The sequence below is a fragment of the Blennius ocellaris genome, assembly GCF_963422515.1.
Source record: "Blennius ocellaris genome assembly, chromosome: 15".
In the NCBI taxonomy this organism is placed as follows: domain Eukaryota; kingdom Metazoa; phylum Chordata; class Actinopteri; order Blenniiformes; family Blenniidae; genus Blennius; species Blennius ocellaris.
This window is the reverse complement of record NC_137664.1, coordinates 22,989,016-23,013,682: the sequence shown is the minus strand read 5'-3', so window position 1 is coordinate 23,013,682 and position 24,667 is coordinate 22,989,016. Positions and strand designations below refer to the sequence as shown.

The following is a 24,667-nucleotide window of genomic DNA, read 5'->3' as shown; positions in this document are numbered from 1 at the left end:
TAGATTCACTCTCTGACCACCACCAACCACTCACTCTCTCACTAGATTCACTCTCTGACCACCACCAACCACTCACTCTCTCACTACATTCACCCTCTGACCACCACCAACCACTCACTCTCTCACTAGATTCACTCTCTGACCACCACCAACCACTCACTCTCTCACTAGATTCACTCTCTGACCACCACCAACCACTCACTCTCTCACTACATTCCCCCTCTGACCACCACCAACCACTCACTCTCTCACTAGATTCACTCTCTGACCACCACCAACCACTCACTCTCTCACTAGATTCACTCTCTGACCACCACCAACCACTCACTAGATTCACTCTCTGACCACCACCAACCACTCACTCTCTCACTCTCTGACCACCACCAACCACTCACTCTCTCACTCTCTGACCACCACCAACCACTCACTCTCTCACTCTCTGACCACCACCAACCACTCACTCTCTCACTCTCTGACCACCACCAACCACTCTCTCTCACTGCATCCACACAGGCAGTTCGGGGTCATGCAGAGGTTCATGGTCTTTGCATGTAGACAGGCAGAGGTGGGAATCGAACCTCCATCCCTCTGACCGGGGGACACCCTACCAACCGAGCCATGATATGAAGACTTGATATGAGTCGGGGTGTGAGTTTACCTTGCAGCTCTGGACGAGTTGCTGCTGCGCCGCCTGGTTCTTGTTGGAAGAGGCGGCGTGCTGAGCGGCAGCGATGGTCTGAGTGGCCGCGGCCGCTGCTTGTTTGGCTGCGTTCTGCCAGAGGGAAAGGAAGGACGTGGATCAACACACACTGACGAGCAGAGCGGTTTGCTGACGTCGTCCTGAGCTTGAGCCACAGGAATCCACCTGAAGGGCCATTTGTTGTCGTCCAGTCTGTCTTTAAGAATATTTCAAATATCATGATGGTAATAAATCATGCCACCTTAGTAATCAATTACTGACTGCATTTAATTTCATTTATCATACTATATTAATTCCCTCTTAACCAACGTGATGCATCCACACAGCGTGGTGCTCGGGTGGAGCTGGTTGAGGTCGAGGGTCCCCTGATGCATGTTATTGAGACTTTATACAGTTCGTATATAAAGTAAACAAAATATGGACAGTTACAAGCTGTGGATAATCATCAACAGACAAATCCTGAATTTACACAATCCTGAGGATTTAAAGTGCCTATGACACCATATCGCATGTTAACTTAATAACTTTTCCCTTAAAAAAAGTACCAGTCAAAGGTGTATTAGCCTTCATTGGATGCCGCCTCGAATTTACACTTTTTAGAATTTTGTACTGTTGACAAGCTGACGGAGGGCGGAGCCTGAGAGGAATACAGAAGTGACGTAGCAGGAAGAACGCCTTCTCTCGGTCCACAGAGGGGATTTTCAACACCGAATGATCTAATCGGAGTAAACCGGATAACGGGAGGAAAACATGGAAACTCCATACAGAAAGGCTTCAGCTGGGATTTGCACCAGCAGCTTACATTTTTAACTGGGACCTTGTGGCTGTGAGCCTGTTACTGCTGGAGTCTGTTACTGCTGGAGTCTGTTACTGCTGGAGTCTGTTACTACTGGAGTCTGTTACTGCTGGAGCCTGTTACTGCTGGAGTCTGTTACTGCTGGAGTCTGTTACTGCTGGAGCCTGTTACTGCTGGAGCCTGTTACTGCTGGAGTCTGTTACTGCTGGAGTCTGTTACTGCTGGAGTCTGTTACTGCTGGAGTCTGTTACTACTGGAGCCTGTTACTGCTGGAGCCTGTTACTGCTGGAGTCTGTTACTGCTGGAGTCTGTTACTGCTGGAGTCTGTTACTGCTGGAGTCTGTTACTACTGGAGTATGTTACTGCTGGAGCCTGTTACTGCTGGAGTCTGTTACTGCTGGAGCCTGTTACTGCTGGAGCCTGTTACTGCTGGAGTCTGTTACTGCTGGAGTCTGTTACTGCTGGAGTCTGTTACTGCTGGAGTCTGTTACTGCTGGAGTCTGTTACTGCTGGAGCCTGTTACTGCTGGAGCCTGTTACTGCTGGAGTCTGTTACTGCTGGAGTCTGTTACTGCTGGAGTCTGTTACTGCTGGAGTCTGTTACTACTGGAGTATGTTACTGCTGGAGCCTGTTACTGCTGGAGTCTATTACTGCTGGAGTCTGTTACTGCTGGAGTCTGTTACTACTGGAGTATGTTACTGCTGGAGCCTGTTACTGCTGGAGTCTATTACTGCTGGAGCCTGTTACCGCTGGAGCCTGTTACTGCCGGAGCCTGTTACTGCTGTGACGTCACAGCCAGATGGAGGCCGAGAACAAGAATCACCACTTAAATTTCAGTCGTTTTTCGTAGTTTTTCACTTGTGGATGACGGCAGTATGACAAAAACATTTTATAATAAAAATACTTTTATTTTGTATTGCTTTTTTTCAAAAACGTTTTGGTGTCTGCGGCACTTTAACCACAGCAGAATGTGTGCCTGATTCGTCACCTCCAGCTTGTTGACCAGTCGTTTCTTGATGGCGTTCTGGGCGGCGGCGTTGGTGGCCATACGCAGTCCCTCAGCCGCTTCTCGCAGCTTCTGCTGCTGCTCCTCACTGTCGGGGTTGGCCGCTGCACCCTGAGGTGAAACGCCCACAGATTACCATCAAAGACGTCTGTGAGCTCTGTTCGCGGGGAAAGTGGCAAACCTTTGCAGCCTCCACCATCTTGGCGGTGGCGTCGGCCAGCAGCTTCGCGGCAGAAAGCAGCTTGCGCGAGTTCTCCAGGTCAGACTCTCCCTCTGCGTCCATCTTGATGGCGTTGACCAGATCAGAGGTGGCTTGGGCAAGAATGCGGGCCTGGCGAACCATCTCACCTGGAGTTTGAGAGAAGAGGCGAAATTGTGGATTTTTTTTTTTTTAATTCAGTGTTTACTGCATATCATTGTATTTGTTTCAAGAATAAACCTTCCATCATATCATGCAAAGCCTCAGAGAGCTCCCCTCTTTATGCACCGCCTTAGTTTATTCTCTGAAGAACATGAATGTTGACACACGAAGACATTAAACCAGTGCTTCTCAAATGGTGGGGCGCGCCCCCCTGGGGGGGCGTGGTGGGGTGTCAGGGGGGGCGCGAGGCGGGCGCGAGGACTTTCAGTATTAGTGTCTTTATTCATGCTTGAACAATAAAAAGAGGGCCTCCAGCCACTAGGTGGCAGCAGTGATCAAACTAATCAACAGGCTGCCTGTTCAACCAGTAGAGAAGAAGAAGTACTACACATGAACACCGGTGTACAGAGCTGTCGGAGGAGGAGGAGGAGAGGTGGAAAAGTTTCTGACAGGAGTGAAAAGAAAAAAGGATGAGGCATCAGAGGAAAAGAAAACAGGTGAGAGTAACCGGTATAAAGCTAGTAAGAGCAGGAGATATGACGATGCTACATCGCCCTTGGGTTTACCGTGAACACGGTCGGAAACGAGGAAACACCCGTTTGTGTTTTATGCCTAAAAATAAATGAAGACGGCACCTCGAGACCACACACCCGTTATGTCAGTAAGCCACTGGAGTTTTTTCATGGTAAACTCCATGAGTATTGCCAACAAGCCGGTCATTGTGTCAGCGCGGCATCAGTAAACAAAGAAGCCTGTTAGCCTCTTACAAAGTTGCCCACCACATCGCAAGGTGCAAAAAACCCTCACACCATAGCAGATTTATTTTGATAATCAGGCGATTGTATGCAGAATGCTGGTGCTAGCAACTGATACAGTGGTTTATACAGATAAATAAATAAATATTATCAAGTTCTCAATGGTAGTACAATTCGGGGGGGGGGGGGGGGGGGGGGCGCTGAAAAAAATTCTGTCCTCTAGGGGGGGCGTGACAGAAAATAATTGAGAACCACTGCATTAAACCATCACACACCTTTCCTACAAATCAGTCGTTCAATTAATGTTGATGTTTCATCACAATGTAAATGAAGTTGTTAAGAAATAATAAAAACAATAATTGTGTAAATGCCAGAAGAGCATTCATTAATAATTCTTAGGAATCGATGTCAAATCGGTAAGTTGACTTGTTGCCACGCCCACTCATCATCCGCACTGAGTGACCAAAACAAAGCCAGCATGGAGGACGAGACTGGTCGAGACCAGCTGTCAGGCTCAGCAGCAACCCGCCGCCCCACATGGAAGGTGTGGGGAGACGTCAAACCAGCCAGGAGCATCAAGCTAGAGTTATGAGCAGTCTTTGTACGATGGAGCTAGCATGTCACACCAGATCACCTTCCATGTGGGAGCGTTTGAAGCGGAGGAGTCTCGTTGTTAACAGAAGGACAACAGGAGGAAGAAACGTAACCGTCGCCAACGTTTGCGATTGTTGTGCATTTCGGTAGCGCAAGCTAAAGTCAAATCACTTTTTGATTGGGAAGCTCTGTTCTTCAGGGTGAAATCCTGAAGTTGCAAAATGACATTGAGATCAAAACCAGATGGACGTCAGCTCAACGACCAGGAGAAGCTACTACACTCCTGACTATGAGAAGCTACTACACTCCTGACGAGGAGAAGCTACTACACTCCTGACGAGGAGAAGCGAGCCTCCTCCTCCCACTGCCAGGTCTCCACCAAGGTAGAAGGTCGTTTCCCTTTTTCAAACTCAGACTGCCTGTTTTATATCTGCTTTATTTATCTGGTTGGCTCATAGTAAGGTCAGTCATGGCTATAGCTTATCCTGCAGATCGGTGTGTGTGTGTGTGTGTGTGTGTGTGTGTGTGTGTGTGTGTGTGTGTGTGTGTGTGTGTGTGTGTGTGTGTGTGTGTGTGTGTGTGTGTGTGTGTGTGTGTGTGTGTGTGTGTGTGTGTGTGTGAGAAAGAGAGAGAGACAACAAGAAAGTATTGTGAAGTACAAAATGTGTAGATTTATTCTGGTGATACGCGGCGAGACAATACAACCACGCTTGTACTTTGATCCCCTTTTACTCACCAGCGTCTCCCATGGAGCTGAAGATGTTCTCCGTCACATCCAGGATGCGGTCAGTAGCCTCTCCATGGCGACCGATGGGGTGGCCGCCGCTGGCGTACTGCTTGATGTGCTGGAGCAGCTCGTTGAGGGCCTGGGTGACGCCTGTCGCGGCCACGCCCACCTGCTTCAGGAGCCCCTCGTCGCCGGTGGCCCCCTGGGACGCCTCCACGCAGCCCTCCACGGACTTCGCCACCAGCTTGCCTGCTTCGATCAGCTGCTCCTGGCACACTGGCGAGCTGATGGTTGGAGCCACCACCTGAGATGGACACATTGTGAGATGGCTGACGGAGTGCCCGCGTCCGGCTCTCTGGAGGTGTGTGACGGGTCGGCAGCACTCACCCTGGTGCAGGCGACCAGCTGAGACGTGGACAGGGCACACTGGGTGGCCGCCGCGATGACCCTGTTCTGCTGGGCCGAGTCCTCGGCCTTCTGGGCCACGTTCTTGGCTTTGAGCACCAGGGCCGCCGCGGCATTAGCTACAGCTTTAGCCAGCTGCATCAGCATGTCCTGTCGGCAACGACAACACACTGGAGTGAGCGCTCACACTCCTGCACGCACCCAGGGAATGAAGTGAAAGACTCTTAAGAGTCTGGACAGTTTAAGAAGTGCTTCACACCCAATGATCAAATCTGAAAAGATGAAATTACACCTGAAAAGAATGAATTTGACGTTAATTGAGATCATTAAATCTTAAAATGTTAGTGTTTGGATTTACTTGAATAAATGTAAAAATGATTTCATTCAGAAAGCTCCACACAATTTCCGAGGCTGGTCTGGAGCAGAAAACAAGCACCTAAAGGTCAAGGGAATGATTTTTTCTGATATCTATATATATAATTTTTTTTTTTTATCATCTTCACAAAGCGAAAACATCGGTAGCTTTTACTGCTGCTTCCCTGATCTCCCTCCTCTGGAACAAAAACACCCAAATCCACAAATAGTACATACATAAATTATCAACAGAAGTTACTTTTATTTGAAAAATATACTTTATTAATTCATCATGTGGGCTTCTGGAACGCTCTCTCTGGTGGGATGATTATGGACCCCAGGCCACGTGTTTAACACCCCTGCACTAGTGCAACGCTGCAAGACCACATATCAGCCTGCAGCATGTGGATTCACTTGATTCCTGATGGTCATTTGTTTCTCAAGACGTTCTCTGTATTTTATCTGAACCTAAAATGAGATGGCTGTGTTGTGAATACCGGTGTTATAAGCAACTGAATTGAATTTGAATGTAAAATAACCCCTTCACAATGATGAATGATGCTGAACGGACCATTTCAACAACGTGACCAGGAAACAATATGCACCTAGTGTTCAAAACCCATTTCTCAGCTTGTCGCTACGATACCTGTAAGACACTGAACGTCGGTGCTGCTGGGTTCCAACATGAGCTGACACTTTCCAACTGTTTCGCAGCAGACAACAATTGATGATTTTTTGTCCATGATTTCATGAATCAAACCACTTACAATTTCCCATTATTGTGTAGTCAGCATTGAGAAGGAAAAAGAAGAGAATAGAAGAATAGACTTCTGATTGTCATTGTTTCAGGAAAAGATTAAAGGAAAAACCAAAGCCGGGTGATTAAAAATGATCTAGTTCACCATTATGTTTTTTAATGTCTTATAATCGATTAAAATGTAATAAATAACTGAACATTCCCCTTTAGAACACGTTTGTTACCAGTATTTGACCATAAGAGGGGACTCTGCCTCTGGCGTCCCTGAAAGATCCTCTACCTACAAACTGTCGGATGCCGTCGTCAAACAGAGGAAACACAGGACACATTTTTGTACAAACAAACAACATGCACAAGCTTTAAAGGGTTTCTGACATGTATTATTATGCTACTTATGTTTAGTTCAAAGTATTATTATACATTGACTTTAAATTCTCTTAAAAATGTCAGTGAGTTTAAAACAAGTTGTTAAAAAAGTAAACATGATGTCAGAGTGGGGATATGACGTGAATAAATGAGATGCCGATATTTTTGAGAGGAGATAGAAACACGGCTTTAAGCAAAGTGTGAATGGACACACCTGGAACTGAGGGTCAGTGTCGGTCTCTCCGATGTGAGACAGCAGCTCCCCGCTGGCCTGGCCCACGTTTCCTGCAGCCTGCAGCAGGTTCTGGCGAGGCTGAGACGGCGACACAAAGACTGGGGCGTCAGACAGCGGAGGACGAAGCGTTTGACACACAGCGTCCAGCAGAGAGCGCGGCCGGGTACCTCCGTGTTCGCAGGCTGGGCCGTCTTCAGCATGTCGGAGACGGCACAGGCCAGGTTCTTGGCGGCACCCAGCAGCTGCTGCCCGTTTCCTCCTTCGTCCTCCATGAGAGCCGCCAGCAGCTTGACCCCCTTGGACATCTCCGTCAGGTTGGAGGAGATGGTGGTGACGGCGCAGCCCACGGCTGTGTAGTCCGTCTCTGCTGGGTCACCTGAGGACAGGCGACGGAAACGCTTTCATTCAAACGGTAAAACCTCAACTTCACTTCACTCAACTTATTTCTCAGTTAAGTTGCATGACCCGACCAACCAGCTGCTGCCACAACAAGACTGCTTCTCAGCAAGACAGGAGCTACACAACCAGTCTACACTCAAGTGGAAAAAACAATTGTTAAAGGCTCATGTGAAAGAAAACAACTATAATATCACAGTTGATTGACAGCTTTCTTAGTTTTATGGACAACAATCAAAGTGTTTATCGATCACATAACTAAATAAATAGCGGGTATCCATCAATCTGTTATACGCTCTCCTGAAGACAAGAGGAGAGTGTATTTTCAGAAGAGAGTCCTGGTGCTTCTTCTAAATCCAGAGACACCACGAGTGGACCATGTGCAGGTCTGACCTGCCGTCAGTAGAAGTGGACAGACCACTGCAGTCCTCATTTATGGGCTGCTAGTCTGCTTTCACTGCTGACAAGTTGGAGCTGCTGTCAGTGAACAACTGTGTCATGTCATTTAGTGTGAGTTCCTCCAGCAGACCGGACAGGAGCACCTGGCGGGCCTCTCGGTGCCCCCAGGCCAGGTGTTGGACACCACTGTGTACGTGCAGGAATGTGCTGTTCTTGGAATAGTGGGGACTGTCTGTCTGTCTGTCTGGGACTGCTGCCGTGCTGGCGCCACTGATCTTTCAACGCCTGCTTTCTTTGGACTACTTTTTGAGGAAACGGCCTCCTGATTTATGGATAAACTTTATTTCACTTCCATGGAAACTGAGGTTCGTCACAGAAATGACAATAAGCTCGAATTGTGCTCTGAAATCACTTGTCAGACGGAGCCCACCGTCCCTACCGCCAAGAATTCTTTCTATTTTTTAGGAGTGGCCGCCACACAGCGTCAGTGAGGGGTTAGATTGGACTGTCACTGTTCCCCAAGGTTGTGATGGGTTAGCCTCACCTGCAGTGAGGTTGACCATGGAGGCTGTGCCTGCTGTGATGGCATCCACCTGGGAGTGGATCTCGTGCTTGGACTCGTCCATTTTGTTTTTGCGCCAGGCTTGGGATGCCTTCAAAAAAGAGAAAGAAAGAAAAAACGAAAAGAGTGCTCTCAAAGATCTGAAATGGTCAGCTGAACAGATATTTGTCCATGCGGAGGTCAGGCTGAATCTCACTGCATCTGTTCCCAGAGGAGGCAGAGTGTCGAAGTCGTCCAGAGAGGCCTGAGCAGCCTGGACCGCCTGCATGCTGGAGTTGATGGTTCCTGTCAGGGCCTGTTGTGCTGAAGTCTGAGGACACACAAATCCACACAATGCAATTAACGCCAACTCCCCCAAATGTGTGTGACTGAACCAGTGTTGTTCTTCCTGCTCTTTCTGCATTTCTTCCTGTTCCACTCAGTGCTGCTGCTTCGTCATACAAAGGGCACTTTAAGCACAAAAAACGGAATAAATAATAGAACTGAGGTGAAGTGTTTTACAAAATCCCATGAATAATATATTTTCCAATTTACATAATGTTTAAGGTTCAAAAATGTTTTTAGACAAGTTTATTTAAAGTGGATTTAAAGAAAATTGTCCCCATAATTTATTACAAACAGTGAGACACATATTTTAGACTGAAGGCACGCAAACACAAATTATATTACTTTTTTTTTTTGTTTTATTCTAAAAATTATCAGGCAAGATGTTCTTGTTTAAATCTTTTCGTTTGCCTGAGTCAATATTAATAACAGAAAATGTGAAAACAAAGCGCTCTGGTCGATGTGAGGACTGTAGAGAGAACTGACTGTCCAGTGCTGAGCTGTGTCTGTTCTGTCACGGGAGCAGTGCTGGCAGCTTTCTGCCGGGTGTTAGTGGGCGTTACCAGGGGGGGCATGTGTCCTCGGTGCATCTGCCCGGTGGTGATGTGCTGCTTGGCCTGGGGCATGGAGCCCATCTGGAAGCTCTCGGGGCCCCCGGCTCCGGACCGCATGATGGCTGGCAGGGCCACCGAGCCCGTCTCCACTCTGCCCACCTTGTTAAACTGCTGCTGCAGCACCGTCGACCTGCAAGGCGCCAAGACAAGCAAATGGTAAATGTACTAAAAAAGAAAAAAAAACAAAAACAAAAAACAGATTTTCTGAAGCGGCCAGGTCCTTCAAGTAATCCTGTGAATGTGGTATTTCATAACAGTTATCTGACATTCTACTGCTGCACATGTTATCTGATATCGTTAAACATTGCACATAATAAACTGGGATTGGCTCCAAAGCCCCGCGACCAGACACAAGATAGAACGGGAGACAAGATGGATTGATGGACAGTTAAAGTCCTAGTGAAATGAAAGTTCGACCTCCAAAACACTCTGGTGTCGCTTCTAGGGACATTTTTTATGCTAACTGGCTGAAGGGTAAAATGTTAAAACACGGCAATCTGCGAGAAAATAGCCCATAAACAGTTATTTCCTCTGCTGGGCGGAGCTTCTGACAATAATAGAGTGACATCACGAGTTGTGCACACGCCCAAGTTGTGTTTACATTATGGAGGATCAGAGTTTTGACCACGAAGAGGCTGAATTTAACCATATTTCATCATCATCGTCATTTCAAACCCAGTGATTGATGAAGAAGACACAGAAGGTGGTTCTGCCATCGGTGACCCCGTCTGGAACATGTTTGAGGAAGTAGAAGACGCTTCGTCCACCATTCGTCCTCGTCTCCTCGCCTCAGCAGCCGCCAGTTTTCACCTTTGAGGCTCCTGACTTTTGGCAGAACGACTTCCTGGATCATGTCGAAGCGTTTTTCTGACTGCGTGGAATCACCGAAGATGAGTCCAGGTATTATTTGATCGTCTACTAGCCGCCCGAGCTAGCGACTTGCCGCTAGCCGCTAGTGGCTCGAGCTAGCCGCCTGAGCTAGCCGCGAGCTGCTCCCGCCGCCCGTGCTCCTTTTCTCCTCTCTCGGTCTCTTCCAGGCTCAATCTTTCATCAAGGCTCATAAAACGCCGACTATAACTTCAAAACACTGTTAAAACTTGGATATTTAAGAGGAAACCAGCCGATATAAACACAACAGATGGAGATCTGCACAACTCTTGACGTCACGAAGAAGGATTCCCCCGACTTCCTCGGCTGGAGATTCAAAATTCAAATAACTTTGTTATGTGACAACAGTGGTGGGGCAGAGTCGGAGGAACCTTACAAGTAGAACCCCAACTATCGTTTTTTGCAAAGCAGTGTTTTACATTTCACTAGGACTTTAAACATGCAAAGTTATATGTAATATTTACTATCATAATAGACAACCGTTTAAATAAATGATGTTGATACCTTTGAACAACTGTGGCCCATCATCCAGTTGTTGTTGTTTTTTTTTTTTACACAATCACATGTTATAAAAACAATGTAAAATAATGTAAATAATGTTGAAACTGGCAAGCTAACATAGTGGAACCAAACAAACACTAGACGGGGGAGGAGATGAGAACTGAATGATTGAGACTGAACGACAGCAGGATCAGTATTGTGTCATGGCGTGCTTCACCTTGCGCGAGTGGACTGACCTCTTCTCGTCGTTCTTGAGTTAAAATGACCTGAAGTACAAGGAGTTCACACAAGATGCCAAACTACCAAAACACACGTTGCTTCCTGCAACTTCTGTCCAGAGATCCAGACACACTCTTACTTTTTCGGCGACACGGAGTCTTCCAGCATTGTTGACTCTTCGTCTCCCTCCAGGCCAAAATGGTCTTTGCTTTTTTTCTATTGTCAGACAGAAATAAAGTCAAGCAGTGGTCAGTTGTCCTGTTCTTTTCTCTTTGTGCTACTCTCTAATCTTTAGCCAGCGGCGCCTCACCAGGGGTCTGGGACTGCCGTCAGAGGTGTGCCACACTTCACTAAAGCAGCTGATGCTTACATGTGCACATATCAAAGAAAATCATGTCACAATGTCTTCTAGAACAGTGTTTTTCAAACTTTTTGAGCCAAGGCACACTTTTTTGTTTGGAAAACTCTGGAGGCACACCACCACCTGAAAATGTTAAAATGTGAAACTCTGTAGCCTCTATTAACAATATAAAGTCTTTCTCAAAGTTTTATCAACAGGAATCAAGTAAATACAGAAACAAAGTCCTTTTTTTAATAGTGCCTCCCTCAGTGTGAAACCTGGACCTGATGGATGAAGAGCTGAGATCCTGGTTCACATTCTTCCTTTTCAAAAACTTCTCCATCACTGTCATTGACACAGTACTTTGATACAAGATGGTAGCAGGAGGTGGAGATTAACCACACTGACGGCTGTCACTTTACATTTCACCAGCAAAGTTCTGTGCTGCCCTCTAGTGGTGAAGAGTATTTATACATGATTACTCTTCACACTGCTCTCACAGCTGACAGCGGCTGTGAGAGCAAATGATTTTTAGAAAAAAAATGTGAAATTGGATAATTTCCCACGATACACCTGACTAGATCTCGCGGAAACACCAGTGTGCCGCGGCACAGTGGTTGAAAAACACTGATCTAGAGCAGACGTGGGGGCCACATGCAGTCTATGAAGGCTCAATAAGATATTGGTAATAAAATATAAAACAATTTACACGATGCATGAAATACCACAGATTTGGGTGAAATGGCATGGACGTCTATCCATTTACTATGAAGAATTAGTTCTCTACCCTGATCTCAACCACTGTCTGAGGCTTTTATTTGCTCTAAGTCTGTGCTTGCTGGTTTCACTGTGACGTTGAGTTAAAAAGCCCTGAGGATCAGCGGTTTATGGGCTCCTGGCTCCATTTCACATTCTAAAACTTCAACTCTTCTTTCTTCTCAAAACTCTGACTCAAGAGACTTATTTCCTCTCTCATGTCATTCTCTGGCGCCCCCAAGAAGGGTCGTAGTTAAAAAAAACCCAAAAGAATCTTCCTTGTGCCACGAGGAGCAGACAAACTAACTGGACTAACGTAGAATTGATGTTTGCACCGGAGAGTTTCGGTTGATAATAATGGACCTTTTTGAGGATGATGTCGATGTATCCAGCGATGAGCTGAGCGATCTGCTCCCCCTCGGTGGTCTGCACTGAGTAGTAGCCATCCTGGTAATCTCCAAAGTCCTGCAAACAAAGCAGAGGAGACCTCACATGTGAAACGGCGACACAGATGTGCCCATTAATTTAAACTGTGCTTGGTATGTAGATTGTGAATCATTTGATCTGGTCCATTTCCACATCTGAAGCTGCATTTCCTCATCCATAGAAATAAATCCTCGTCTAATCCAGGCTGGATCTGTTCCTGCAATGAAATCTGGGAGTGAAACATGAATTTCACAGTACAAATGTGTGTGTGTGTGTGTGTGTGTGCGTGTGTGTACACGTTCTTAAATTTGTGTGTATGAAAAAGGCTAAAATGACTAATGTGTTGTGTGTGTGCCGAGTCTTTAATGACCTCCAAATGTTTCTGCCTTCACTCTATTGGGAATGTGACTATATTTGGTTATTTCAGCATTTATTCCTGTTTCTTTCGAAATGAATGTGGTAAATTGATGAAAGTCGCTGAATAGATGAAAAATTGTGCTAAACTTGGAGATAAGTGTTCCTTCTGAAGGACTGGAAATACACACTTTGGCTTCACCCTTCTGAAAATAGCAGTAAAGTTGCTGCTGTAGTGTTTTTCTCCTACTTCCTACAGTCAAGCACCCGCCCTTTAGTCATATTTATCCTCTATCCAAGTCTGTCAAACCAAGGGAACCTTTTCTTTACTCATACCACATCATGTTAGAGGACAGTAATATCTAAACGTGTGTTGGATGGGGAACAAACAGAAAAACAACTGAAGAAATGTATTCTACTTGAAGAAAGCCAGAAAGTGTCTATAAAGTCTTTTTTTCTAAATAAAAATTCCAGTCCAGCATCAAAATCCAGACTCCACATCAATGTGGGGCTCGTCTGCGATCTAAATACAACATAAACAACGGAAGCGCATGTGTTTTCTTGTCAATGTCTAATTAAACATGGGTGCCTCACCCATGAGGATGTGAGACGAGAGTAAAAGAATAATTTCTTAGTTGAATGGAATTTGTTAAACATTAAGCAAATTGCTCCATGATACATGTTAATTGATAAACAAGAATAGCCAAATTGACAATTACATTATTGACCATTAAATGTGAGGTCAATTATTAATAATTGCCAATCAAATGTAATTATCATATTAAATTAAACGATGGGAATTCAAATTCACATTTAGAACAGAGGTTCCGATTGTTCTTAGAGTCCAGTAGAGTCCCTGAAGCCACCCGGCTTTCTCTTGGACTGGTTCAGAGGAAGACGATTCACAGTGTGACAGAGTTATTTGGAATCAAGATGAAGGTCAAGGTGACTTTATTATTACCCGGGAAGATTATTTGTGCAACAGGAGAAGGCACCCAGCAATAGATGCACTTAATAAACACAGGACAGTAACAACAGCATGAGCACAGGCGTGGACGAGCCCCCAGGCTCACTGACAGGACCAGAAAGAGATTTAATAACCACAAGAGACCTGTTAAAATGACGGTTAGAAAACGAGGGAGGACAATAGGTCATGTCAGGTCCAGTGTTTTTAGTCAGTCACACCTATTTTTAAGCAAAAGGGTCATGAAGCCTTCAACAACATACTCGTGATCAAATGCTTAAAGTTACTAATATTTCAATGAGAGCCCCATAATACAAGTTGACTTCCCTCCTCTGCAGTTACACAGATTTTGTTGTATTATTTGGGGCTTAATTGCCTCACGTCCTGTACCGTTCACTGCATGGTGCTTCAGAGGGTCGGGGGCTTAAGTCACAAAGCGAACAAGACCCACCAAAAGGAGACTGAGCCCGTCAGAAGAAAACAAGTAAAGACATTTACAAGCCCGTCAGCTCACACACCTTACTCAACCATTCAACACATGTACAGTTAATTATTCACAAATACATTGTTATGAACACACACACACACACACACACACACACACACACACACACACACACACACACACACACACACACACACACACACACACACACACACACACACACACACACACACACACACACACACACACACACTCCTCATTGATGAGATTCACTGCTGATATTTCATGTTTTCTGCTATTATTCTTTCAATTATCAAAATCATGTTTTTTTTAAAGAACGTTTTTTTTAAGAAAGGGTGTTGTTTCTGTGAAAAAGTGTTTTCACATCACAGAAGTGAGAGAACTGCATGCCTCCTTCATCAACCACCAAACAGAAGTCTGTCTCCAACAACACAATTAGAAACATACATTCACATGAGTGATGATTCCAGCGTGTGTGTTGAGCTGCCCAGGTACAACGTGTGTGAACGTGAAGAACTCACCAGGGTGAAGCTTTTGGGCGAGGCGGCCCAGCGCTTGATGTTGGTCAGGCTCCATTCCTGAATCACCTCTTTGGTCTTCTCGTCCACCCTCATCACACTTTCCTTGGTGATACCAAGCAGGCGAGGCACCAGTTTGTTCTTCCCCTTCATTTTCTCCTGCAAAGAGGCAACAACAAAATCTGAGTTTAGATATTGAAAGTTGGTTTAAAGGTTAAGCTGAAAAACCTCAACCCATTATTTGCAAAAAAAATTTTTTTATTTAATTATGAATAAATGTATCTTAATAAATCTCCCCCCTTATTTATTCTACTTTTCTTCATCATTTGTTTTAATGCATTTCTTCTAAAGCTTTAATGTGTTTCTTTTATTAAGTTTTATAAAGCAAAGTTTTTGTTCTGTATTGCTTTAATTTCTTTGTAAAGCACTGAATGTGTTTGAATGGTGCTCAATAAATACATTTGCCTTGCCAGAATGTTTTTTTTCTAAATATACTCATAAAAGGTCTCACTTCTGCACAGAGAATAAACCAATACAGGAAAACAAGACCATCATCACTCATTTCCAAACCGCAGTTGCCGAAATCGATCACACTAAAGTCGATATGTTTACAAACAAAACGGAAATTGTCGCTGTGAGAACTCTTTTTTTTGTTTTTGCTAACTGACGTCATCTTCAGAAACATGGCGCGTGGGTGTCTGGGACATGAAAGATGGCGTTGTGGCAGCCATCTTCGTCTTAAATGTTCACAGCCTGATAGAGATCTCGTGAGATCAAGTGTGCAAACGGGATCTTGCTTCAGGAATCCACCGGCATTTTTTGTGACGCTAAGATGTTGCAATGAGCTTCAGTCAACAACTAAAACCGCCTCCTACATTTTTCATTTTTCCCCCCGAGTGGAGGAACTTTACAGCTGCAAGAAGCGCTGGCGTCCTTGCTGGTCAGGGAATGGAAGCATGGACACCAGGTGGCGTTGTGACCGACGTCTGAGGCACATTGAAGCATGTGCAGGCTGGTTATGCAGCACTTCCTGTCGATCCACCAGGTGGTGCCGTCGCTGTGACTCTATATTGGTCTAATCTATGGAATTCATCAGGGTACAACACATTTAAAGTTTCAGTCAGATTGACACATTCAACAACTTCCTGTCTGATGGCGAAGAATGGACTATCAGAGGGCTGCTATGAACCACGCCCTTTGACTTTTGCAGAAGAATGTTGAGACCCTTTTCCTCGGGGAGGACTGGAGGTACAGGCTACATCGTGGGTCTCTTGGATTTACCCTGCAGGGGAAGTTCAACATGACACTTTGTGTGTCATGACATTTCTGCGTCTTGACGTGCTTCATATCCCCACCTATCTCAAGGATGACATCACAAAGTTTGGGGTCACGGTATGTGAAAATATAATTCCTTAATCTCCCTCTTACCAATAGGTGGTGCTCTGACTGTGAATGACGTATTGCCTCGCAGGATTATGTTTCACGCATAATGGCAAATGGAAAACTTCCTGTTGGGTTCAATGTGTTCAGTGACGGCTGTGCAGCTCCACGTGCTGGACATCTACCACGTTTCTTGGACACAAGCCAAATGTAGAGCTGCTCAATTAATCGAATTTTAATCGTGATTACGGGTTTGGCTCCGGACGATGGAAAAACCATGATGTTGTAGAGCCGATGAACGGGAGTCGGAGGCAAGGAGCTTTCTCTCTCTCTCTCTCTCTCTCTCTCTCTCTCCAACATGAGAGCGCAGCGCACAAGCTGTGCAACGCCAAAATACTACCGATGGGAAACACCACCTCGCTACAAAATAAAGTTCCCCACCGTCCCACAGTAACTGGGTGAATTATGACCTTAACTGATCACCACAGTGGGGAACTTTTTCTTGTGGAAGTAGTTTTGTTGCTACACTGTTGGAGAGAAAAATAGAAAAGTATTTATGTGGTACTTATTTATTGAACTATATCTATTTCTTATTGTATTTTATTTATTTCTTGTTTTCAAAAGATTGAGTGCAGTACAACAGTTTATTTTTTACTACTACATTACAAGATATTTTTATATATTTAACAGGAGTCTTTTATTTTTTTTTAAACAAGTTCAATAAATGCTGTTCCAAATTCAAAGACATAATCGTGTAAACAATCCTGATTTCAATATTGCCCAAAATAATCAAGGCTTCTCTTCAGGCCTAAAACATCTGAATCACAGACTGATAATTGATTATATTATGTCCAAGAATACTTTTTAAATAATTCCAAATGGTCAGTGCACTTCTTCTCAGAGCTTCTCCCCGGCTGCGCTGCTTCCAGACCCGTTCTTCCACATTAAAGCTTTTAACCAATCACATTTCAGACATCCCCTGTTGCCGGGTAAAAAAATCTGCCTGAGGCCTTCACGTTCGGTTCTGCAGGCGTCTGCAGTGTAAAACTAGTGTCGGTCACACTGCTGCTTCAACCAATCACATTTTGATATTGAGGACTCAGAGCCTTCTGGAAGACCCAGTGTGACATCAGTGTTTTCAAGCCCTCTGATTGGCTGCTCAGAGAGTTCACTCTCCAGCTAGCTAGCTGCATCTGTAGCAGCTGCACCAACAAAAATATAGTTGTGTTGATTTAATAGTGGTTTTGTCAACCTACAATGACTAAAGGAGAAGATAAAGACATTTGGTTGCAGATTTATTGTAAAAACAATTTTAAAGAGAGACTTTTCCAAGAGGTCGTTGAACGCACCGCAGCAATTCACTAACGCTCACTACAAACTCCATGGCAGGAATCAGGATTATATTATTTGCCATTATATTATTTTCAAGACCAGGAAAAGCTGACGTGTGTCTCCCTCCTCGACCTCCAGAAGTTTCTGGAAAAGAAGCTGCAGCAGCAGAGACGTGAACTTGGATTTCTTTCATTCTAAAGGTATTTATTCTGGCTCCACGAGTATCTATCTGTGATGTAAAGGCTTTTTATACTGCATTTCTGCAGTAACATGGTTTGTAGCCATAAAACGTTCTTGAGTTGTAGATTGACTCAGACCAGCAGTGAAGGTCTGGGTCTGAAATGTACAACCCAACACTGAATCGTGATGATGACTTTTTCCATAATCAAGCAGCCCTACTGAAACGTGCTAAACGTGTTGTTCGTAGTAGATGTGACCAATGTGACAATGTTGGCGGCGCTGTGGAGCTTTTAGGTAGTCAAAAATGCAACAGTTTGCGCGATAGACGAAGAAAGTAAAATAATGATAATTCCTTGCATTCCAATAGGGCCCTAGGGCTCAGACCCTCACCCACAACCTTTCCGTGAGTGTGTGTGCGTGTGTGTGTGTGTGTGTGTGTGTTCACTGTAATGTTTTGGCAAATGAAAGATAAGAGGTTTACAGCTTCTCCGACATGTAACTTGAGAGGGCTGGAGGGAACTGCTGTTCCACAACACCATAGCCATTTTAACAAAGCTAATTTTAACGAAGAGCATGTGATATTTGTTTGGTTGGATTGGATGGACTGAAATTCTGGCAGCCAAAGGCATCCCTCGAGACTCTTTGGAGATATTGTCCTCCAGACAGAACCTCTCAGCACGAGAGACAAGAAAAAAGATTGTTGAGCATAGATATTGTTTGTTGAGTTTTCCAAACAGGTTATTTTCCTCTCAACAGTGTGCAATCGCAGCTGTGCTGTGAGATATCCGACCGCAACGGCTGGGGACATGAAACGCACCATGTTTACAGAGCATCACAGCCACATAATGTCAGTGTGGACAAAGTATTACATGTGTGCAAAGTGCTAATTAGAATGTGTTAAGCACACATCATATGGTCGCTGATGATCAAAATCTAATGAGCTTCTCTTCACATGAAAGAGAAAATGTGGGCAAATGGAGAAATTCTTTCAGGGCCTTGGTAACATTTTGAATTAAAGAGGGACAGACGGTCTGAAAGTGGCATGTGAGCACAAAGAGACCATATGTGAGTGCAGCAGCACCACTCTCCAAATGTTTCCAGCCCATGTGGACACATCCAAAGAGACTAAGAGTAATTAAGTGGATATAAAAGTGAGAGCTCAGTCAAGTCCTGTACGGTATCATTTTTACACTAAGTGCCTCTGAGAAGTTTAACTGGTAAATTCTACAATCTGTCAAAGGCATCAGTACCACAAGGTAGATGAAAGAGGGATTAGTTCTCACCTTGACCAGAAAGAAGGACACGCCGTAGGTCTTCAGAGACCTGGCCAGCTTCACGTAGCTGACTTTGGCTTCAATTTCTGTCATGTTTTGGCAGTTTTTGTGAGCCTGTAGAAGTAAAAGAAAGCGCCTGAGGAAGAGCAGCTGCACTTAACAACAGCAGTAAACATGTCATTTTGTCAGATTTGCGTCATTTACTTTTGAAGGTTTCATATTTGTATTAAAGAAAAACATGGCATAGCAATGATAGTATGTGGGTTTTATTGTAGCAAAACTATGTGTCTATGCCTCTGAAGAGTCGTCTGTACTTCAATCTGTCTGAAGTTAGAGTTGTCAATGTGTAAAAGAATTTCTCAACGTGAACCTGAATCTGAAAAGTCTACACATGTGAATACAAGTGCTGAAAATACGTCTCTGCAGTTTCACAATAGGCTGTTTTTTTTTGCACGTAACCTTTGCTGCACTTCTGCCTTCTGAAGGGTTCGAAGCTGTAAAGCCTGGGTTTTACTGCCCTGAGCTCAGACTCACAGGCTCCTTCATCCTGCCCTGCGCCTCAGTAGTTAACGACGGCCAGCCATCAGGTGGCGCTATGCCCCAGGCCAGGGCAGTCCTGGTCCTGGAGGGCCACTGTCCTGCATGTTTTCAATGTTGCCTCAGATCAACACAGCTGACAACAATGACTGGCTCATTATCAAGCTTCCTGCAGAGCCTCATCATGAGAACTCAAGTGTGTTTGAGCAGGGAAACATTGAAAACATGCAGGACTTCGGCCCTCCAGGACCAGGACTGCCCTGCCCCTGCCCCAGGCTCATTGAGCGTATGCAACATAGGGGACGGGGTCAAATCCCGACCGCGTGATGCGAGTACATATCAAAAATTTTGCACTTTTTGTAATTAGTGAGGTGATTGCTGAGTCTTCTATAAAAATGTATGTTGTTTATTGCGCCGACAGTCGTTAACTACTGAGGCACAGGGCAGAAAGAAGGAACCTGTGAGTCTGAGCTCAGGGCATTCAAACCCAGGCTTTACAGCTGCGACTCCTTCAGAAGGCAGAAGTGTGGCAAAAGTCACGTTTATAAAAACAACCGATTGTGAAAATGCTCTCCTCGCAACTCGTGAGTTGTCTATATTTTCAGCACTTGTATTTAAATGTGTAGATTTTTTAGATTCAGGTTCACGTTGACAAATCTAACTTCAGACAGACATTTTGAAGTACAGACAGACAACTGACAGATAGTCTTGTTACAATAATACCCCCATGTGATAGAACATTGTACATTCATCAGTGGGACAGTGACGGGACATTTACCACCATAAATGTCAAGATAAAGATAGTGACCAGGATATAATTAATCCAAAGAACAGATGACATTGTCACAAAAAGTAAAGTAACACAAATATTATCCGCGATGAAGATGAAAGAATACACAGAGTAAGAAAATGAGAGTTCACGGGGGAGTGAAAAAACTAACAAAACAGAGATAGAGGAGAGTGGACTCATTCAGTCCAGAGAGGCACTAAATGGGCTCAAGAAGGACAAACATGGCTGCCAGTTATCATCTAACTTGTTGACATTTTCTCATAAAGAATATATGATCTTCACCAGTGTTACGAGGACATTACTTAGACTGATTTTAGTCAACGCTCCACTTAAGGAGGTGACAGTAACTTAAAAGTAAGGAAGTGAGAGCTTGCATTTCTATCTGAGTTAAATCTACTCCGCCTCATTGAGGGGCTTTCCCCCCGGAAAGAACCAGGTTCTAGTTCTGGTCCAGGGCCAGATGTAGCACCAGTTCTTTGTCTTTCCGCCGCCAAAGCTAAGCTAAGCTAATCAGGGGCTAAACCGGTGCACTATGTAATGCCCAAATGTTGAAAAATAAGCCCCAAGCTCATTCACAAGTTTTTATTTTCCCTCTCTGGCCACTAGGGGCTCTGGACTAAAACAAGACAGACGCAAAAAACCACCAATAGAGAGACGAGGAGACTCAATGTTTTCTGTCTCTTTGGTCTGAATCCGAGGTTCAGGACAGACTAGATGGAGAGACCTGGACTAAACCAGGAGTACAGTCTGTCTCCTTGTTCTTCTATGAGCACTGTCAGCGCTGATGGTGAGATCAGTGACCTATCACGTTTTGGAGTGACGCAATGACGTGGCTCTCACTTGACTCTGTTAAACTCAATCAGAACTCCATCCTGAACCAGAACCTGGTTCTTTCTGGAGGAAAAGCCCTGTGAGAGTGGCATTTAGGCCGAGAGGCCGACGGGAAAGCAGGTCAGAGGAATCCAACCTTTCATGATCCTGATTGCAAACACAAGTCCCTTCTTCTTACCTGGAAGATCCTTTTCTCCCCTTTGTGCTTTATGTACTCTTTGGGTAGGAACTCTTTTAAACTGAGGAGGAAACAAGTTGAACAGTAAATCACCAAACCAGCAGTGAGACGAGCAACTTCACATGCCAACGGGCCGCTGGCCGACGTACTCACTCTAAAAACCCAGGCTTGTGTTTGGCCTCGTTGTGGTCCCCAAACTGGATCTGACACTGATAACCTGCAAACTCACAGGCCTTGTCGAAGGAGACGGGATGGGATCCGTTGAGGATGTCGTCACGGGCCTGGACACAATCACCATCATTCATCACCACTGGGGCCGCGCAGCCTCACATATACATGCAGTGAAAAGGTCGTCTGATTACTAGTTACTCCCTTAAAAACTAACTTAGTAACTTTACTGATTACTTGTTTTTTTAAGTAACTCCGTTAGATTAGAAGTTACTTTTTAAGTTACTTTCAGCAGCTGCCGACAACGCCCCTCCCTTCTCAAAATAAAAATGACGACTGGTCAGAAACTGTGCTGATCAGCGCCTGGCCTCCTGCAGCAGGTTTATACATCTTTAACCTTTGACCTCCATTCTTTGTAGTATTTTTACCTGACTCACGCTTTTATTAACTCATTCTTACTGTTGCTGGTAATTTCTTACCCAGCAATGTAGTTTTAGTCTGTTGTTGCATTATTGATCTATTTCTTTATTTGCCCTACCTGCTCTATGCGACCTGTTAACTCCCCCCTCGGGGACAAACAAAGTCTTTGATTGGGCAAAAAGTCTTTGATTGATTAAAAAAAATTACAAAAACAATATAACCTCTCTGCAGTTGTGTTCTTGTTGCAATGATGTGGTTTGGTGTTGACATTTGTTTGTTCCGATTCACTTGTGTTACCTGAACGCACTGTTGGCCTGTGATTGGCTGAGGACGGCGAAGGGGGCGGGTCAGGTGAGGGTGAAGAGCATGAAGTGTGTGTCAGTTTGGAGGAGAACGGAGGAGCGGCTGGTTCTGTTTAATAATAAAGCGGCTTTGCAGACAAGACACTTGTCTTGTGAGACGCTACAACAGTAACACAGTGACTTGGACAAGTAACTTTAATCTGATTACTGGTTTGGAAATAGTAATGCCTTAGATTACTCATTACTGAAAAAAGTGGTCATACGAGAGTAACGCGTTACTAATTACCGGCTAGTTACCAGCATCACTGTATACATGAGTGTAATAACGATTTGCTTTGTGATAAACACTGAAATAGAAGATGTTAATGTGGTGTGGCTTTGAGATTTGTCCTTCCAGACAACGGTTGTCTTCTTCTTTTCTTGCCCCACACTGTAAAAACAGTCCCACGAGATCATCTGGGCTTAAAGCATCTCTTAAACTCCACTTGTTCCAACATGTTTTGGACACTAAACTGATGTTTGTTTGCCTTCACAATTTTAACTCATAGTTATTAGTCGTCTTGATTTTTGCTCAGGTTGTCAACTTGAATCTGACTCACGCCATTAATTTATAAAAAATAGAAATATGAAAGACAGCAAGCGAGGGGTGGTGTGACTCAGTGGGCGAGTTAATGGACATGGGTGCTGGTGAGCCACCCGTCAGGAGTGACTCACAGGTTCTGAACCATTCCTTCATGACTCACACAACACCCGGCGTGTGCGTGTGTGTGTGTGTGTCCAAAGGAAATTCAAAAATCTATATATTATGAGCTAAAATATTCCCACAAGAAAGGAAAACCACCGACCTGTCAGGACGACGACGAGGTGACGGATATATCCGGATATATTAGCAGTTGGGCACTTAATACCAATATAAATGGTGAGAGGAAACTCAAGCAAGAAAAATTATTATAACTATAATAACTAAAATTATTATTTGCTTCTTTGCAAGGTAATCTTAACTCCTGGGTTACCGTCTGACAGGTGAACCGCCCCACCTGCCACCGGGGGCCGGGCGCTTGTAATTGTAATCCAAATTCTAATTTATTTATTGTCCATTTTTTGACAGGTAACTTGTAATTGGTTGGATTCCAGTGTTCAAGTAACCTTCACAAGCCTGTCTTGTGCTGTCAGAGTCCCACACACACGAAGCTGAAGCGGTCCTATCAATGGATGCCGAAAAGGCTTTTGACCAAGTGGAGTGGGAATGTTTATTCTCAGTTCTCAACAGATTGGGTTTTGGTCTCAAATATATTCCATGGATTCAGCGGTTGTACAGCACACCTACTGCAAGTGTGACCACCGGCCTCGTCTTGTCCATGTCCCCGACGGTGTCCTCCTTCTCAGTGCAGTGAGACTAGTCTGGCCACTGGGGTTTGGTACCTGTACGTAGAGCAAGTTGAGCTGGACGGGGTCTCTGGAGTCCACGTTCTGGTCCGAGTAGAAGAACTTCCTCCTCAGCAGCAGCATCTCTGTCTCCTCCACACCCTGTTCCCTCAGAGTCCTGCCATGATCCAACCAGTTCACTGGGGAATGATCAAGCACACGCACACACACACACTCAGCGATCCACACGGCTCAACACAGTGTCATCTGTTAGCTTTAATATTATTATTATTATTGTTGATTTCATATGAGGCAGTAATAAACTCGTCTCTACAGTAAAGTAATAAATGTAGGAATGTTTGCATGTATTCTGTCAAAAGACAACTTGAGGTCAGTAGAAGGTGAGAAAAGGAAGCAGTACAAAGTATTTTATTCCATGTGGACAATGTGGGGGTCTGAGTGACGTCATCACCTCATAATAAACTAGTTCTATCTTTAAAACCTCACAATCACTTTATTAATTCCTGGAGACATTATTTATCAACGCAGCACAAACTGCAGTGTTTCCAGCTCTAATGCAACACAAACTATTGGGACTATTTTCAGTGAGTTTAGCGTGGAGGAGGACGCAGCTTCACGGAGGTGTGAATCACCTGCTACAGCCTGGAGGAGCTGCTGTTCATTGTTTTGAGGCCACGGTCAGTGCCGTTCTCCTCTCTGGCACGTCGCTGTACAACGGCTTCGCAAACATCCACACTGATGTGTTGCCTCGTGGAGTTTTGAGTGTAAAACACGTCCAAACAGCAACTTGTTGTCATGAAAAGTCAGATAGCATCGTGCTGCTACATTAGCCTGCTCGCTGGCCGCAAACTGAGAAATGGATTTTCTGACACATTACTCCGCGTCTCATTGAGACCCGCCTCTGATCAGGAAATCCAGTCCACGTTTTGCAGCCAGCGAGCAGAGCAGCAGCAGGGAAACACTGTGGAGTCGTTTCAGCAACAGTGAAGCAGACGAGGCTTCATGGATCGGAAATCTCTGCAGGTTGGAGCGGAAATGTCCGATACGTGAATTATGTTGGTATTGGAACCCGATAGCGACACTGGATTGGCCCGATCCCTAATAAA

At 44.7% G+C, this 24,667-nt stretch overlaps 1 protein-coding gene across 1 annotated transcript in view; it reads right to left on the bottom strand.

Moving 5' to 3' along the window:
• The window catches only part of tln1 (talin 1), a 130,082-nt gene that overhangs the window by 77,414 nt on the left and 28,001 nt on the right, over positions 1 to 24,667 (bottom strand). The window contains exons 7-23 of the mRNA XM_080510109.1: positions 23,598 to 23,740; positions 21,439 to 21,566; positions 21,286 to 21,346; positions 18,959 to 19,063; positions 14,787 to 14,942; positions 12,419 to 12,520; positions 11,099 to 11,175; positions 9,301 to 9,481; positions 8,610 to 8,723; positions 8,396 to 8,504; positions 7,224 to 7,432; positions 7,036 to 7,134; positions 5,327 to 5,494; positions 4,949 to 5,243; positions 2,684 to 2,850; positions 2,485 to 2,613; positions 659 to 772 (exon numbers count right to left, since the gene is read on the bottom strand). Coding sequence (XP_080366235.1) covers positions 659 to 772; positions 2,485 to 2,613; positions 2,684 to 2,850; positions 4,949 to 5,243; positions 5,327 to 5,494; positions 7,036 to 7,134; positions 7,224 to 7,432; positions 8,396 to 8,504; positions 8,610 to 8,723; positions 9,301 to 9,481; positions 11,099 to 11,175; positions 12,419 to 12,520; positions 14,787 to 14,942; positions 18,959 to 19,063; positions 21,286 to 21,346; positions 21,439 to 21,566; positions 23,598 to 23,740 — 2,357 coding nt within the window. The remainder of the gene's footprint in view (positions 1 to 658; positions 773 to 2,484; positions 2,614 to 2,683; positions 2,851 to 4,948; positions 5,244 to 5,326; positions 5,495 to 7,035; positions 7,135 to 7,223; positions 7,433 to 8,395; positions 8,505 to 8,609; positions 8,724 to 9,300; positions 9,482 to 11,098; positions 11,176 to 12,418; positions 12,521 to 14,786; positions 14,943 to 18,958; positions 19,064 to 21,285; positions 21,347 to 21,438; positions 21,567 to 23,597; positions 23,741 to 24,667) is intronic.